This window comes from Pristiophorus japonicus, chromosome 9, assembly GCF_044704955.1.
Source record: "Pristiophorus japonicus isolate sPriJap1 chromosome 9, sPriJap1.hap1, whole genome shotgun sequence".
Lineage (NCBI taxonomy): Eukaryota > Metazoa > Chordata > Chondrichthyes > Pristiophoridae > Pristiophorus > Pristiophorus japonicus.
In genome coordinates this window covers 31,219,434-31,234,721 of record NC_091985.1, presented here as the reverse complement: position 1 = coordinate 31,234,721, position 15,288 = coordinate 31,219,434, and the positions used below count along the sequence as shown (strand labels likewise).

At 44.8% G+C, this 15,288-nt stretch overlaps 1 protein-coding gene across 2 annotated transcripts in view; it reads left to right on the top strand.

The window, feature by feature from the left end:
• Window positions 1-635: 635 nt before the first annotated feature.
• The window catches only part of crim1 (cysteine rich transmembrane BMP regulator 1 (chordin-like)), a 273,330-nt gene continuing 258,677 nt past the window's right edge, over window positions 636-15,288 (top strand). For both annotated transcript variants that reach the window (XM_070889247.1, XM_070889246.1), the window contains exons 1-2: window positions 636-1,646; window positions 6,888-7,061. In XM_070889247.1, coding sequence (XP_070745348.1) covers window positions 1,334-1,646; window positions 6,888-7,061 — 487 coding nt within the window. In that variant the 5' untranslated portion in view covers window positions 636-1,333. The remainder of the gene's footprint in view (window positions 1,647-6,887; window positions 7,062-15,288) is intronic.

Genomic DNA, 15,288 nt, shown 5'->3' with positions numbered 1-15,288 from the left:
AGTCATTTGGAAACCTGGTGTAAATGTCAAGAGAACTGGCTCTAGTCAGGTGTAGACATGCATGCTGAAAATGTTTAAATGTGGAAGAATCACTCGGGCAAAGAAATTTAATTCTTGAACATTGGTATTTTGGGAAGGGAGATGTATTGTACATGCGTGTGAGTATTTATTTCCATCTGATGTCTGCAGGATGTGTCCCTTTTTCTTGTTGCCTCGATGTTTACCTGCGAAATGATAGGGCTCTTAAATGTGGCATTTACAACCACCAGAATCTTCATATTATATTTATGGTATGTATATACACACACAATTGCAAAAAGCCGAGGAAACTGCCTCGCCACAGTTAGCAAGAAGAGGAGGGGAGGAAAGAAAGGAGAATTTACAGCGGATTTTTTTGGGGTTTTCGCCTGTAACAATGTCTGGAATGCGCGCATGCGCCCTCTGCTCTTGGGTTGTAGGGCGGGGGGGGGGAGGTTGGTGGCACCGGGAGGAGAGGGGGCGGAGTTTGTTTTGAATATTCCATGCCGAGCCAGCCAATGCGTGGCCGAGGAAAGGAGCCGGAGGCGGGGCGCTGCGGCGACGTCACAATAGCGGCGGGGTGGATTGACGTGTGTGTGTGAGTGAGAGAGGGCGAGTGCGGCATGTTGGTTGGTTGCTGTGTTTGTGTGTCCATGTGTGTGTGTGTGTGTGTGCGCAGATCGAGAGGTGCTCGCTGCAACCACTCACTTCAGTGCGAGTTGTGCGATTAAACAAAACGCTTGTGTGACAGCCAGCCAAAGGCGCTAGCTAGAACTCGCTCGTTCGCTCGTCCGAGCTTCAAGGAAATTCCGTTCAGTTTTAAGGAAGAAAGAAAATCCTTTTCGTTTTGCATCTGAATTCTTTTTTTTCCGGAATTCCCTGCAGCAACCAAAAAAAAAATTGTGAAAGAACTCTTGTTTCGCAGTTTTTAAAGGCAATTCCGATTCTGTTGGGAGGGGGGAGGTTGGGGACGAATAGAGACAGAGAAGAAAGAAAATAAGAAGCCGGATCAACTTTGTTGAAGTCTTTAACAAGGATAAAGAAACTTTTTTTGCAGGGGGTGGGGGGAGGTTGATGAGAAAAAGAGATCTTGTTTCTTTTTTTGCATGTTGTCTTGTGTTCAAGAGGCACTGGGCTTAGGTTTGCATTTGTGAGTGATCCTGCTTGATGAGTCGTTGTATCGCAGCGTCCAAGAGAGAGGAGGCTTTTTTGGGGGAAACTTTCGCTGTGATTTTTTTTTCCTCCCTCCAAGTCTAAAAGTTTTTTTTTGGGGGGGGGTAATTTTTTTTTATTGTGCTTTTTTTTGAGTGTGAAAATGGCTCCTTCTGGGATGTACCTGGCTGTAAAGTTGTTCGCAGTCTTGCACCTTATTAATTTATTGGCTGAGAGTGGCCGAGCTCTGGTGTGCCTACCCTGCGATGAATCCAAGTGCGAGGAGCCCAAGAACTGCCCTGGGAGTATCGTGATGGGCTTCTGCGGCTGCTGCTCCACTTGCGCCAAGCAGGAAAACGAAACTTGCGGCGGAGTGTACGGTCTGTACGGAACTTGCGATCGCGGCCTCCGGTGTGTGATAAGACCTCCTTTCAATGGCGATTCCATCACCGGCTACGAAGTTGGGATTTGCGAAGGTATGTTGTTATTCAGCCTGCGGAGTTGAAACATGGCGTGATGGCATATGCTGTTAACTTTGATCGAGTCAAGTTAACTCGAGTTGCTATTTTCACATTTCAACCGGGAGGGCAAACAGTTCGTGTTGGCTCCCCCCTTGTAATTATACGTATCTCGCAGCCCCCCTCCCTCCCAAAGTCGAAGCAAAAGTGAAGGCTGGTTTGCCCTAGTTATTGTATTTTCCGAAAGCGATGCACCTTTCTGCGGTTTTGCTGGGTACAGACTTTGCATTACACCGTGGCTTTGATCGGTATGTTGACTGCACGGGTTTTTTTTTGCATTGGCGTGATGCTCTGAATTGCACCGCAGAGGATTCAATTTGTGAATTTTACGAATATAATAGCACATTCCCAGCTGAGCGAGGCTCCGATCTGGTCGATCACTTTTTTGGGCTGGGTGTTGCTAACAGATTCCTCGCTGTTTTTGTGCTGCCAGCCCTGCCTTTCACTGTGGGCTGGTGGAGGTTTTTTTTTGACAGGAATGTTTGCTATGTCTGCTTGCGGATCAGCTCCGAGATCTGGAGGCCAGGCTATGCCTGAAGGAAGGAGCTCCGCTGTAGACACTGTCGATGCCGGACGCGGGGGCTCCTCACTCTCTTTCCCCCCCCCCCCACTGTTTAACGGACTGCAAAAAATACACACACACACCAGGAACTTTACCGTATAACTTTCACCCATTCCCTTAGTGTAGGTCACTCGGGCCGATCCGTCATTTCCAAAGGGAGAATTGCATCATTTACAGGTGTGGACCCCACGCCAGCCACTTGATGAGTATTTCATGTTAATGTCCTGGTTAAGCTGAAACACCCTCCTGACTCTAAATCCCACTTGGTGAAGCAGGAAGTAGCATGGAAAGCGAGTGCTCGAGCCTTATCACATACTCGGGATAATTTGCACCAGAGCTGGACCTGGATTTGTAAACAAGATCGGGGTGACTTTAAATGCAAGGTCTGCTTTTTTGGGGAAACTTCACAGGATCAAATTGGCGAGAGAAATAAAAACATAAATGCCAGCCAATTTTTCAAATATATTGAAAACACTTGCCTTTTGCAAATTTGGCTTCAACGTGATCCGGGCAAATCTGATTTTATTCAGTCAACTAAGTTTTTAAAGATATAAAACAAATTATGCACTTTTCACGAGAGGGCGATAGTTAAAAAAAAATACCTTGCGAATCCTTTTCAAACCTCTAACTCTCCACCTCCCCGGTTAATTCTTACTATTTTTTTTCATGTGCAGAAACTTGCAATTAAGAGACTAAATGAGCTTCCTTCCTTGACTGATAGGCGGCAGCAATGAGTCTTGAAAAAGAAATTCTCACGATGGAGCAAACAAAACTGAATTCAAAATCTCTACTCCAGGAACTTAAATCGATTGATTACTTATTTGTTTGTCTAGCTCCTGTCGTAGTCACCAGTCATCTAACGTTAATTCAGACTGGGGAAGGGGCGGGGGACGGTTGTTGGAAGCGAGGTGCTAGGTGCACAGCATGCGTGAGAAATATGTTTTGTAAAGTTTTGTAACTTAACATTTGGCTTTGGGGGCAGTGGTTTTCTTTCAAATTCCTAGGCAGCAGGAATGTCATTGTTCTTTTCCCTTATCCTGAAGCCCTCCACCCTCTCTCCTTCATATCCAAAGGATTTCCTTTACAGTACCACTGGGAACTTTTCAGGCTCCTTTCCAACCCTCGAGCACATGATATGGCAAAACAAGAATTGAGCACTTAAGATGACACAAAAGAGAGTGGATCTAGCAGAACCCAGATGCAGGAGCTGTATTTCCTAACGTTTAAACACAAGAGGGTTTTTGCTTATATTTTATATGTTCTTAATTTTGGCATGAAATTCTGAAGCAGAAGTCGACAAGGGCAGCATGTCTGATAAAGGCATCATTTACGGCTCCCCAATGCCACAGCAAGTATGTCGCCGAGCCATACAGCCCAGGTTCCGGGTTATATTGCATCCGGTTAGATGGTTTCAGTTGGTGCAGTAGTAGAGATACTGTGGTTGGCCTCACCAACCTTGGGTTAGGGATGGGACAGTCTACCAGGGTTACCGGCCCTAATCGCTCCGCAGTGACCTCGGCCGGAAGCCTGACAGGACGAGGACCGGATTGGACTTGCCTAGGATGCCACCTGCAGTCAAAGCCGAAATATGAATGCTGATCACTTGGGTGCGGTACCAGAGGGCAACCGTGGTCTCTGAAGAGTCAATGCTTGTATAAGGGGAGAAAGGAGGAGAAACGGTAAGGTGCCAAAGAGCAACCAGGGTCTGTAGAACCACACCCCAATAAGGAGTCAGTGCCGGTATAAGAAAATAGAACATTGACAAGAAAAGGGGAAAAAGTTTTATAAATCTTACAGATCTGATAGCCTATAAGAATTATATGATAATTGAGATGTGGTCCACAGTGCAAGTGAGACAGTGCAATCACTAACAGATTTATCACCATGCACTATTATTACACCCCACTTTAAAATTAAAAAAAGCACAAAATGAAAGGTACTATAAAACGGGTTAATTTCACAATAACATTTTTTCACAATATTCATTCATGCATGGTCTTAGTCCCATGACAGTTTTTATTGAAACATTCGTAAGTGCTGTATATTGTATTGGCCTCCAATATTGTGTGCGAGCAGACAGCATGTTAACTGCAAGGCTAGCAAGTCTATTGTCCCAGCTGGTGTACTTCCTCCATGCTCACAGCTCTGAGAAGGGCTGCGTCCTGGCACTCTATACATGGGTTCAGGTTCCTGGTTAAAATCGAAGGACCAGCAAGGGGAGGATAACTGTTGGGGATTACAACAGCTAACATTGTAGTTTGTGTCACTCGGGATGCGAGAGTTCCAACATGCTGATGTCACTAGAATGAAGGGGAAGCTGGAAGAAATCTTTTCATGCAGAGGGATATCAGAACACTTTGGAATGCTTTACCACAAGTGGTTATCGAGACAGAGACATAGCATCATTTAAAACAGAATTGGATAAGTATTTGAAGAGGAAGAATATAAAAGGATAGGGAGAAAAAGCAGGGAAGTGGGATTAGAGCAGTTAGCTTCAGTTGAAGAACTGTGAGTCAAAAATCCTCCATCTGTGTGTAATTTCCACAATTCTGTAATGCTATTTCCAGTTTTCCAGCATTTTCAATCCAAATTCAGTTGATGCATTGATACTGTTACCACTATGAATTTTTTAAAATTTCTGGCAGTATCATACATTTCCATTATGCTATCATCATGAAATGCAAAAAGAAACATTATTGATAAGCTGATGTCATCAGTGAGGCATAAGGTGTTATTAAAGATAGTGCTAAGAAAGCTCCCCTAGTGGCCTTGTTGGGTAAATGCAGGGTGTGGGATGATTCTGAACCATACACATCAGGGAAGCCCCAGTTCATTCTCTAGTATGCGCTGAAATAGCTGATCTCAGGCAGAAGAACTCTGAAAGTGCATCAGCTGTCCCTTGAGATGGGGGGAAGGGCACAAAAATCATTGTGGGCTCCTGGCCCATGTCGCTTTCCAGTGAGCTGGAAGATGCAAGTCAGACGAGGTCAAGATCCGGCACAATCACAGTACATCTACAATTGAATAGCCTGTCAGCACTCATGGTCTAAGCTCCCACATCAAGCATGGACATTTGGGGGAGGTACTGCAGAACTCCTGGTACCTGTGGAACTGTAGCGTTGTAATATCAGTCAGCAAATACTGGAGAGGAGAAAATGGGAAAATAAACACATGGGTATAAACAGAATTCACGTAAATATGTAAACAAATGCAAAATTATATATGGAGTAGCATTTTATCAAATGTTTTTACCATAATACTTAGTTGTGTTTACAAAGGTGTCAGGGCAAATATATAACATGTGACTTGCAGTGCGGGAAGAGAAAAGATAAGGGGGAGAAATTTGGGTTGTTTGCCCCCCCTTGGGGGCACTATCGGGGTGCAAACAACTTTGCGCCCGGGTGCGGCTCCACGCCACTAACGGCTCCCGCTAAATTCTGCAGGGGTTTAGCGGCGATGATGTCGCAGCGATGCGTTTTCGCCTGGGAGAGAAAATTCTAGAACGCTCCCCGAAGCTGCGCAGGACGAAGCCAACGACAGCTTCAGGGGACACGTACCACCGGGCTGTCGACTGCTCGCTTAAAGAGGAGGTGGCGCACAGAAGATAAAGGAAACCTTCGACTGACCAGTCGCGGCCTGTTACATGTTGGATCGCGGGGTCTGTGCCGCGATCTGGCAGCCCGGCACTCCGCATGAGCGCCAGGCTGATGCCACGGCACCCCGCTCTCCGGTGGTCCAGGTAGGGTCCTGCAGAGTCGGCAGCTTGGCCCTCTTTAATGAGGGAGGAGAGGGGGGGCCTTTCTACATGACAGCGCTAAGCGTCCCAGCGCCCCTCTCCTCTCGCTTCCGCCCTGCTCACGCCCCACTGAGCACATGGAGCACGCTATTTTGCGCTCCACTTGCTCTCGAGGGCGATAATCCCAATATAGCGAGCGGGGCGGGACTTCCGTGCCTGATGCAGGAAATCCTGCCTTGCGGCTGTTAACACCCAAATGGGGTGCTACCCAGTTCCCCTCAGTTCTCTTATCTTTAGAAATCTGTACCTGCCATGAATTGACGTTCTCTTTTTTTTTAACTGAGCAAGAATATTCAGCATGGACAAACTGAAAAATAAAACTGCAGGCGTTTGTACAACAACAGTGAATAACTTCAAGCTCACCAGTCTCCGCACTCCAGAGGATTCCCTCTTGCCTGATGTCTATAACACATCTGCGTCAGACATCCAAAATGATAACCTATGGCTCCATTATTGTGGGAGGGTGGGGTACCTTTGGGTGCTAATTATTGTTGAAGGCAATGTGCTGTCGGACATACAAGGGGTGTTTAAGTACTTTCATTTATTGTCTCCCTCCCACTCTAATATTCTCCATTAAAGCATTGACTGAATTTGAATGCTTTAAGAAAAGAACATTTTAAACAACTTTGGAAACCAAACCATGTGTAATTTGCTTTTGAAAGTTAGAGAGAACGCTAAATATGCCGTATATATATGAATATTTAGGAGCTATTCCATAAATTGGAGACCAAACTAATGCCAAGATTGTGACTTGTTTAATGTTTAAGCACAGCTTACAGCAACGTGCATATTGTAGGCTTAATTTGATCCTGGGCATGTTCTGAGAATACTTTTCTTTCAGATGAGAACTGGGAGGACGACCAGCTTCTTGGACTTGAGCCCTGCAATGAAAACCTAGCAACAGGCTGCAACATAATGAATGGGAAGTGTGAGTGCGATACCATTCGGACCTGTAGCAATCCATTTGTCTTTCCTGGTCGGGAAAGCTGTCTGTCAGCGTTAAAGCGGATTGAAGGTGAGTAAGCACTGAATGTCCAGTAAATCACTTCAGCTTAGGAGTTGTAACTTTGGCATTGTCTTCTATTCCAGATCACACTAAATGTTGGCCACATATGTAAACTGATGGTTTAGTGGGTGTGGACATATAGAGAATCGGTGAGATCATCCTGTAGAGTTCTTTAGACTAAAGTCTGTCTTCAGTCCACACCCACAGAAGGGCAGATTCCCTCTCTCTTTCTGTTAGTACCTATCATTTATTTGAAAGTCTCTGTTTTGTCACAGATTTCTGGATGCTGTGAAGCTGAAGTTGTTTGTCTTAAATTTCAATTTGTTACATGACTTATTTTAGTAGCCTGTTAAGTTAGTTTTGCAGAAATTTCAATCCATCTGGAGCTATACACTTGAATCTCATATCTGACAAATATTTTTCTAGTTCCTCCAATCACCAGTAACCTTTTTACATGATTAAAAACTGCTTTTAAGAGCTATCCCTCAAAGTGCTTCACAGGTTTGGGGAAGGTAAGACCCAATCAGAAATAGGAGGAGAGTTCAGGGGGAAGTGGCTGAACACACAGTCGGCCAGGAAGGTTTTAAGGAGGTATTTGAAGGTGGGAAGTGATACAGCAAAGGCAGAGGGGTTTACAGGAGGAATTGGAGTGCCCGGGGCAAGAGAATGAAGGCTCTACAACTGATGGTAGAGTGGAAGGACGGGAGCATGTGCAGGAAGCTGGAGCTAGAAGATTGGAGGACTAGAGCAACGGCAATAGGGGGTAAGATTCAACATTGGCAGGGGTGTAGAGTGGGTGGAAGCAGATTGGATGCTCATCTATCCAACCCACCTGACTTTCCTTTCCATTGAAGTCAATGGGTAATCCACTACTGCCTGTTTTTGCTGCCATGCCCAGTGAATTTTACCCCCATGGGATTGGAGGTGGTTGCAAAGGCAGTGTAGGGATGATTTTTTGTGTATCTAGTCCTGCTCTTGAAATTATTCCCCTTTCCAACCAGTGGAAATAATCTTTCACTATTTAATCTCTCAACCCCTTTCATAATTTGGAGCAGTTGTGTTTCAACCCCCACCCCCGCCACCCCTTCAAAGACTTTTTAGTCTCTTATTATAACTATATCCTTAAATCCCTGGTATCATCCACGGCAGCTGTTACGCCATTTCGATCAAGCAAAAGCACAGGTTTACCCGACAGCCTCCTTTAGCCTAGCCCTCCACATTGCCCTTGGATCAGTTAGAGGGAGAGATGAGGTGGTGATTTAAGAAATGAGGTCAGACGTTCAAGTGGGAACAGGAATTCCCACATTCCAACACATTTAAAGTGGCAATTCTGTCACAGCACACTCTCATTAGCATTTTAATTCAATGTTACGGATTTAAATATATATCTATCATTATACATCTATGTAATGTGCTGCAATTTGCCTGCGTGTTAGCAGTAGAATGACTGTGCTAGCAATGCTCTTGCTGATAGATTTTGAAGTTGAAAATTATCCCTGGGGTTCCCGAGAGTGTGTTAATGTTTGCAGGACAGAAAGTGCAAACCACTGCTGTATGATACAGTGAACACACAGAGGGCCAGTTTTAATAAGCATTATAATACTCACTGGAAGTTCCAAAAGTCCAAAATATCCTCATTCGACCGAAAGCCAAGGAGCCGCTGTGCCCTGTCCTCAGGGAGGAGGAATGAAAACTTTCAAAGTGGGTCAGTGTGGACCGGATGTCTTGCATCTAGCCAACTGCAACACCAGCACCTACCTTTAGTTTGGTTCAAAGGAGCAGCACGCCTTAAACAGACAGAATCTGCGGCGAAGGTCTCACACGCCTCCCAGAATCCATGAATTAAAATAGCGGCTGGCATGAGTGCGGCGTCAAGCTGGAGGGCAGGCACTGCCTCTGTTTTAACTACCCCCCCACACGCCCCGCATGTCTCGTTCTCGTTGAAGGGGGTAATATCGCCTCTTGTTACCTGTAGGAAAATATGTTTCATTAGCCTATACAGCAACAACAAAAAAAATGTTAATAAGTCAAAAAATGCAGAAAGGTTAAGAAAACCACTGTAAGATAGATAGAAATGTGATGGTCACGGGGATCTGTTAGGGTCTGGAGACTTCAGTTTTTAAATCTGTGCCCCAGAGGTGAGTACCAAATACATCTGTGTTATTAACCTATCGTATTCTTTGGCATTGTAGCCACTCTCGGTGCTTTCAAAGCAGAAGTGCCGTGGTAAAGGGAACATAATACAACATTGTTTCCCACCTTCGGGAAGGATGGGTTTATTTTTATTAAAAGGAAAGGACTCACATTTATATAGAGCCTTTCACAATCTCAAGGCGTGCCAAAGGATCTTTTCGCCAACGAAGTACTTTTGAAGTGTTGACGCTGTTGTAATGTGCGAAAACACCTTCAAACAGGACAAATTGAGATACATTGAGTTACGAGGGGGTGGAAGCGGAGACGATCAATGATTTCAAAAGAAAATTGGATAGGCACCTGAGGGAAATAAACCTGCAGGGTTACGGGAATAGAGCGGGGGAATGGGACTGACTGGATTTCCCTACAGAGAGCAGGCATGGTCTCGATGGGCCGAATGGCCTCCTTCTGTGCCGTAATGACTCTCTGGCATGACCAGATAATATTGTCGTTATCATTTTAAAATTTATTAAGACACTTCCATTCTGAAATTGTTACAAGTTTGATCGAACCCCCACCTTGTTAGCAATGGTTAATTTGTAATGCTTCGGCGGTTGAGTGTTGATACATAGATGCGTGTGTGTGTGCATATAGATGGATTTTTGTTTTCCTTCCCGGAACAAATAGGAAATCCTTGTTAATTGCATGGGTGCAAATTAGCCGCAACAGTGTCTGCGGAAGATATTAAAGCAGATATACCTCGCCCAACATCCATATACAGTCATTTCACAGAGGGACAGCAACTGCTGTTTTGGTCTTGATCTGTGAAAACAAATATTTGCCAACTTTGTTTGGGTTTGTAGTGCTGACTATGTGCAGGTGCTAGCAGATAGCTGCATAGCAGTCTCATTATTTCACTGGTGATAAAGCAACATTTGAAAAGGCTCCATCTGTCTGTGGAAAAACAACATGGGAAGGGGTAGTCTGTGGAATTTGTTGCAAGTTATTTGGCATTTTTTTCTTATTGACTATCCCTTCCCTGCCCCCTACACACACACACACACACACACACGTTACCTTCTTTTGATTGAATTTCTTGCTCCGCAAGGTGAGGAATGTTAGTGCTATGATGTGGAATATGTTTTCACTTTATGCACCCGATATCAGGATTGAATGCTCTCTGCATGAGGAGCAGTAGGTGTTGGATTCAGAGAAGAGCTCCCTCTACTCTATCCCTACAAGTGGCTTGATTGCAACCCCTATTATACCCCGGGTACGCTATCTCCATTTCTCATGTCAGCCATCCCTGTGAAGCTTGAGTGGGACTCATGTTTAGAGTGGAAGCAAGTCTTACTCGATTCCGAGGGACTGCCGATGATGATGATGGGTGGGGGGGGGGGGGGGATGTAATTTCCTCTGGGCAAGATTTTAAGCATATTCTTTGTAAATTAGTTTTAGAAACATAGAAAATAGGTGCAGGAGTAGGCCATTCGGCCCTTCTAGCCTGCACCGCCATTCAATGAGTTCATGGCTGAACATGCAACTTCAGTACCCCATTCCTGCTTTCTCACCATACCCCTTGATTCCCCTAGTAGTAAGGACTTCATCTAACTTCTTTTTGAATATATTTAGTGAATTGGCCTCAACAACTTTCTGTGGTAGAGAATTCCACAGGTTCACCACTCTCTGGGTGAAGAAATTCCTCCTCATCTCGGTCCTAAATGGCTTCCCCCTTATCCTTAGACTGTGTCCCCTGGTTCTGGACTTCCCCAACATTGGGAACATTCTTCCTGCATCTAACCTGTCTAACCCCGTCAGAATTTTAAACGTTTCTATGAGGTCCCCTCTCATTCTTCTGAACTCCAGTGAATACAAGCCCAGTTGATCCATTCTTTCTTGATAGGTCAGTCCCGCCATCCCGGGAATCAGTCTGGTGAACCTTCGCTGCACTCCCTCAATAGCAAGAATGTCCTTCCTCAGGTTAGGAGACCAAAACTGTACACAATACTCCAGGTGTGGCCTCACCAAGGCCCTGTACAATTGTAGCAACACCTCCCTGCCCCTGTACTCAAATCCCCTCGCTATGAAGGCCAACATGCCATTTGCTTTCTTAACCGCCTGCTGTACCTGCATGCCAACCTTCAATGACTGATGTACCATGACACCCAGGTCTCTTTGCACCTCCCCTTTTCCTAATCTGTCACTATTCAGATAATAGTCTGTCTCTCTGTTTTTACCACCAAAGTGGATAACCTCACATTTATTCACATTATACTTCATCTGCCATGCATTTGCCCACTCACCTAACCTATCCAAGTCGCTCTGCAGCCTCATAGCATCCTCCTCGCAGCTCACACTGCCACCCAACTTAGTGTCATCCGCAAATTTGGAGATACTACATTTAATCCCCTCGTCTAAATCATTAATGTACAATGTAAACAGCTCGGGCCCCAGCACAGAACCTTGCGGTACCCCACTAGTCACTGCCTGCCATTCTGAAAAGTACCCATTTACTCCTACTCTTTGCTTCCTGTCTGACAACCAGTTCTCAATCCATGTCAGCACACTACCCCCAATCCCATGTGCTTTAACTTTGCACATTAATCTCTTGTGTGGGACCTTGTCGAAAGCCTTCTGAAAGTCCAAATATACCACATCAACTGGTTCTCCCTTGTCCACTCTCCTGGAAACATCCTCAAAAAATTCCAGAAGATTTGTCAAGCATGATTTCCCTTTCACAAATCCATGCTGACTTAGACCTATCATATTACCTCTTTCCAAATGCACTGCTATGACATCCTTAATAATTGATTCCATCATTTTACCCACTACCGATGTCAGGCTGACCGGTCTATAATTCCCTGTTTTCTCTCTCCCTCCTTTTTTAAAAAGTGGGGTTACATTGGCTACCCTCCACTCCATAGGAACTGATCCAGAGTCAATGGAATGTTGGAAAATGACTGTCAATGCATCCACTATTTCCAAGGCCACCTCCTTAAGTACTCTAGAATGCAGTCCATCAGGCCCTGGGGATTTATCGGCCTTCAATCCTATCAATTTCCCCAACACAATTTCCCGACTAATAAGGATTTCCCTCAGTTCCTCCTCCTTACTAGACCCTCCGACCCCTTTTATATCCGGAAGGTTGTTTGTGTCCTCCTCAGTGAATACCGAACCAAAGTACTTGTTCAATTGGTCCGCCATTTCTTTGTTCCCCGTTATGACTTCCCCTGATTCTGACTGCATGGGACCTACGTTTGTCTTTACTAACCTTTTTCTCTTTACATATCTATAGAAACTTTTGCAATCCGTCTTAATGTTCCCTGCAAGCTTCTTCTTGTACTCCATTTTCCCTGCCCTAATCAAACCCTTTGTCCTCCTCTGCTGAGTTCTAAATTTCTCCCAGTCCCCGGATTCGCTGCTATTTCTGGCCAATTTGTATGCCACTTCCTTGGCTTTAATGCTATCCCTGATTTCCCTTGTTACAGCCAAAGGTGGCAAACTGTAGCCCTTGAGTGTCAGTTAGTGTTACAGTGTGCTTTCTGATAGCGCAGTCGAGACTGTCCGAAACCCATTTTAGACTCAGACCCTTATGCAGCCAGGACTGGATTTAAGCCCAGGTCCCGAGATGAAAGGATAGTATACTAACTAACTCGCAGCACCACTCAATCTCCCCTTTCACACTTTTGTATCAGTTCCAGAATCCCAGTAGTTGAACAAACCGGCTGAAGGAAATAATGTTCTCTGTTAATAGTTTGAAAGCTTGTGTTGGAATCCATTTTTGTTACTTGGCAGAGTATATTTTGCAAGACAAACTTGGCACGGTGTGACAGTAATTGATCCAAGAGATATATGTTTGAAATGTGGGAAAGGATGCATTTCCCTGCTATGAGGGATATTCGCTCTGCTATCGGCCGCAGACACCTCAACTGATGAGGCCTTTTATTCCGATTTTTAAATGCCAGAGATGCCCCGCTCGACAGAACCATTCGTTTTGTACGCAGATGCATGTTTGCCTGCTGAGGATATTCCATGCGGGGTTTTGCCAGTTTAATATCGCTGAGGGTAAAATCAAATAGGATTAGAACTGATTAGTGTGGAGAAAAAGTAAAGATTTTCAGGCGATGAGATAATAGCTATGGCAGAGTCGCTAGATGTGAAAAGGCAAGCAATCAGGTACTCTGAAGGGTTGGTTAGATATCTGCTAAGCATGCATGTGGAACAACTGAAAGAATTATGATTGGAGAGTGCTTGGTAATTGCAGCTTTAACTGTGCACTGTGAAATATCTTGCATTAGAATGCAAATCCAGCCTCTTTATTGGGACCAGAGTTGAGTGATGTTCTCCAACTCCTTTGAATGAATAAGCACCGATATTACCTATCAGGGTTGGATAAAGCCATGTGTCCCAGGTCTCAATGCTCCCTTTACATGCTGTACAATGCTTGCGACATGACCATCTTGTCAATGTTTGTATTATGCACTGTCCAGGTGTGATCCACATTCTGCTGAATGGACGGATGTCAGTTGACTTAATTGTCACTGAGCGAGGGATTGGGAGGTGACCGAGGGGGTGGGGGGGGGGGGGGGCGTTGTGTGCGGTGCTTGGCGAATCAGCCAGGGTTGCTGTGTTTGATCACGATGCAGTAACATCTCGCTTGAAAGGGCATATGTCAGGGTCGGGCTCAGCTGTGATGCCCTTCATGATAAATGAGCCTGCTAACACTCACTCCCTAGGCTCTCGGATAGGGCTTGAGCTGTGTATTGAGAAACTCTACTCCAGTGAGAATCGGGGCCCTCAGGAGAGGGGTGGGAGAAGAAAAACTGGTGGATGGGTGGGGGGGCAGGGGGGAATCAATGTGGCCCTAGTCTGTTGGGTTTGACTTTTAACTTCTCCCCCACCCCATCCCCTACAGCTGCCCCATAATAGAGAGCTTAAAATTTCACACACTGGAGATGTGGGTCACTGTGTCATTGGACCAGTCCACCCTTATGTGAAATGGATATCAGATTCTTAACTAGTTGTTCAGTAATTCTAATACTGATATTAGCAACAAATTTTCATTTGATAACAATCTTTAGATTCATCCTACTTGGCATCACTTTTACTGTTACCCCGGTGACCAACATTTTTGAATATTGAGGCTGCACTCGAGCATCAGGGCCTGGCTTGGCTTGAGCCCAAGGGTCCACCTTCACCACTGGACCTCGTCACAAGTATGGAGCCAGTTATCGATACAGCATAACAAACACAGAATTGCTAGTTGTTTTAATTATTTAAGCCTGAGGTAAACATTTTCCCTTGGATTTAGTTATTTATCTGTTGAATGCAGCAGGCATTACAGCAGACATAAGATTAATGTTTGTTTTATTTAATTGGGTTGTTAAACTCTTATCCTGAGCCATTAAGGATGACACAATTTCAGTGACTATGCTAAATGGAGGCAGATTAGAAGGGAGAGGATGTGTGGGGACTCATACGCTGCAGATTAGTACCTGCATGACAAGAATGGTTTTTGTAGGCAGTACTCATGAGGGCATTCATTTCTCAGTTCAAGCTATTTTATTTGCATGATCTAACAGCTGTAATCTCCTTAATGGATTAAAATCCTTTCCAAAGTTAAAAAGTCACTTGCACACATTATCTGATGCATATGTTCACCCAGAAGTGTTTACACAAGAAAGTAAGCAAGATTAAGAATTCTCTCCCCCTCCCCCATCTATTTTTAACTGACTGATATCTTGATGTTGTGACCTGGAAGTGGTTCTGCATGTTGTTCCATAAATGGAACAGAAACGGTCGGCGAGAAGCCATCTGGGATTGATTTAAGATGAAAACCACTTGGTGGATGTTCGGAGTGCACTTTTTCTTTTACTCTCCGTTTTCCCTTTCATTCTGGCAGGAGTACAGGGTTTAGAAAGTAGCAAAATCACGAGCACGCTTGGGATGCTAAGCTACTGGATAGAAAGCAAGTTTTGTTGCACTGATGATAGGGGCAATGCAGTGACTTCAGAAGTCTTTTCACCGTTATTTTAAGTTCAGAGGCAGAGGTGAATCTGCACCATTTCAGCACAGCAAATCACGTCAGAGACATGCAAGAAGC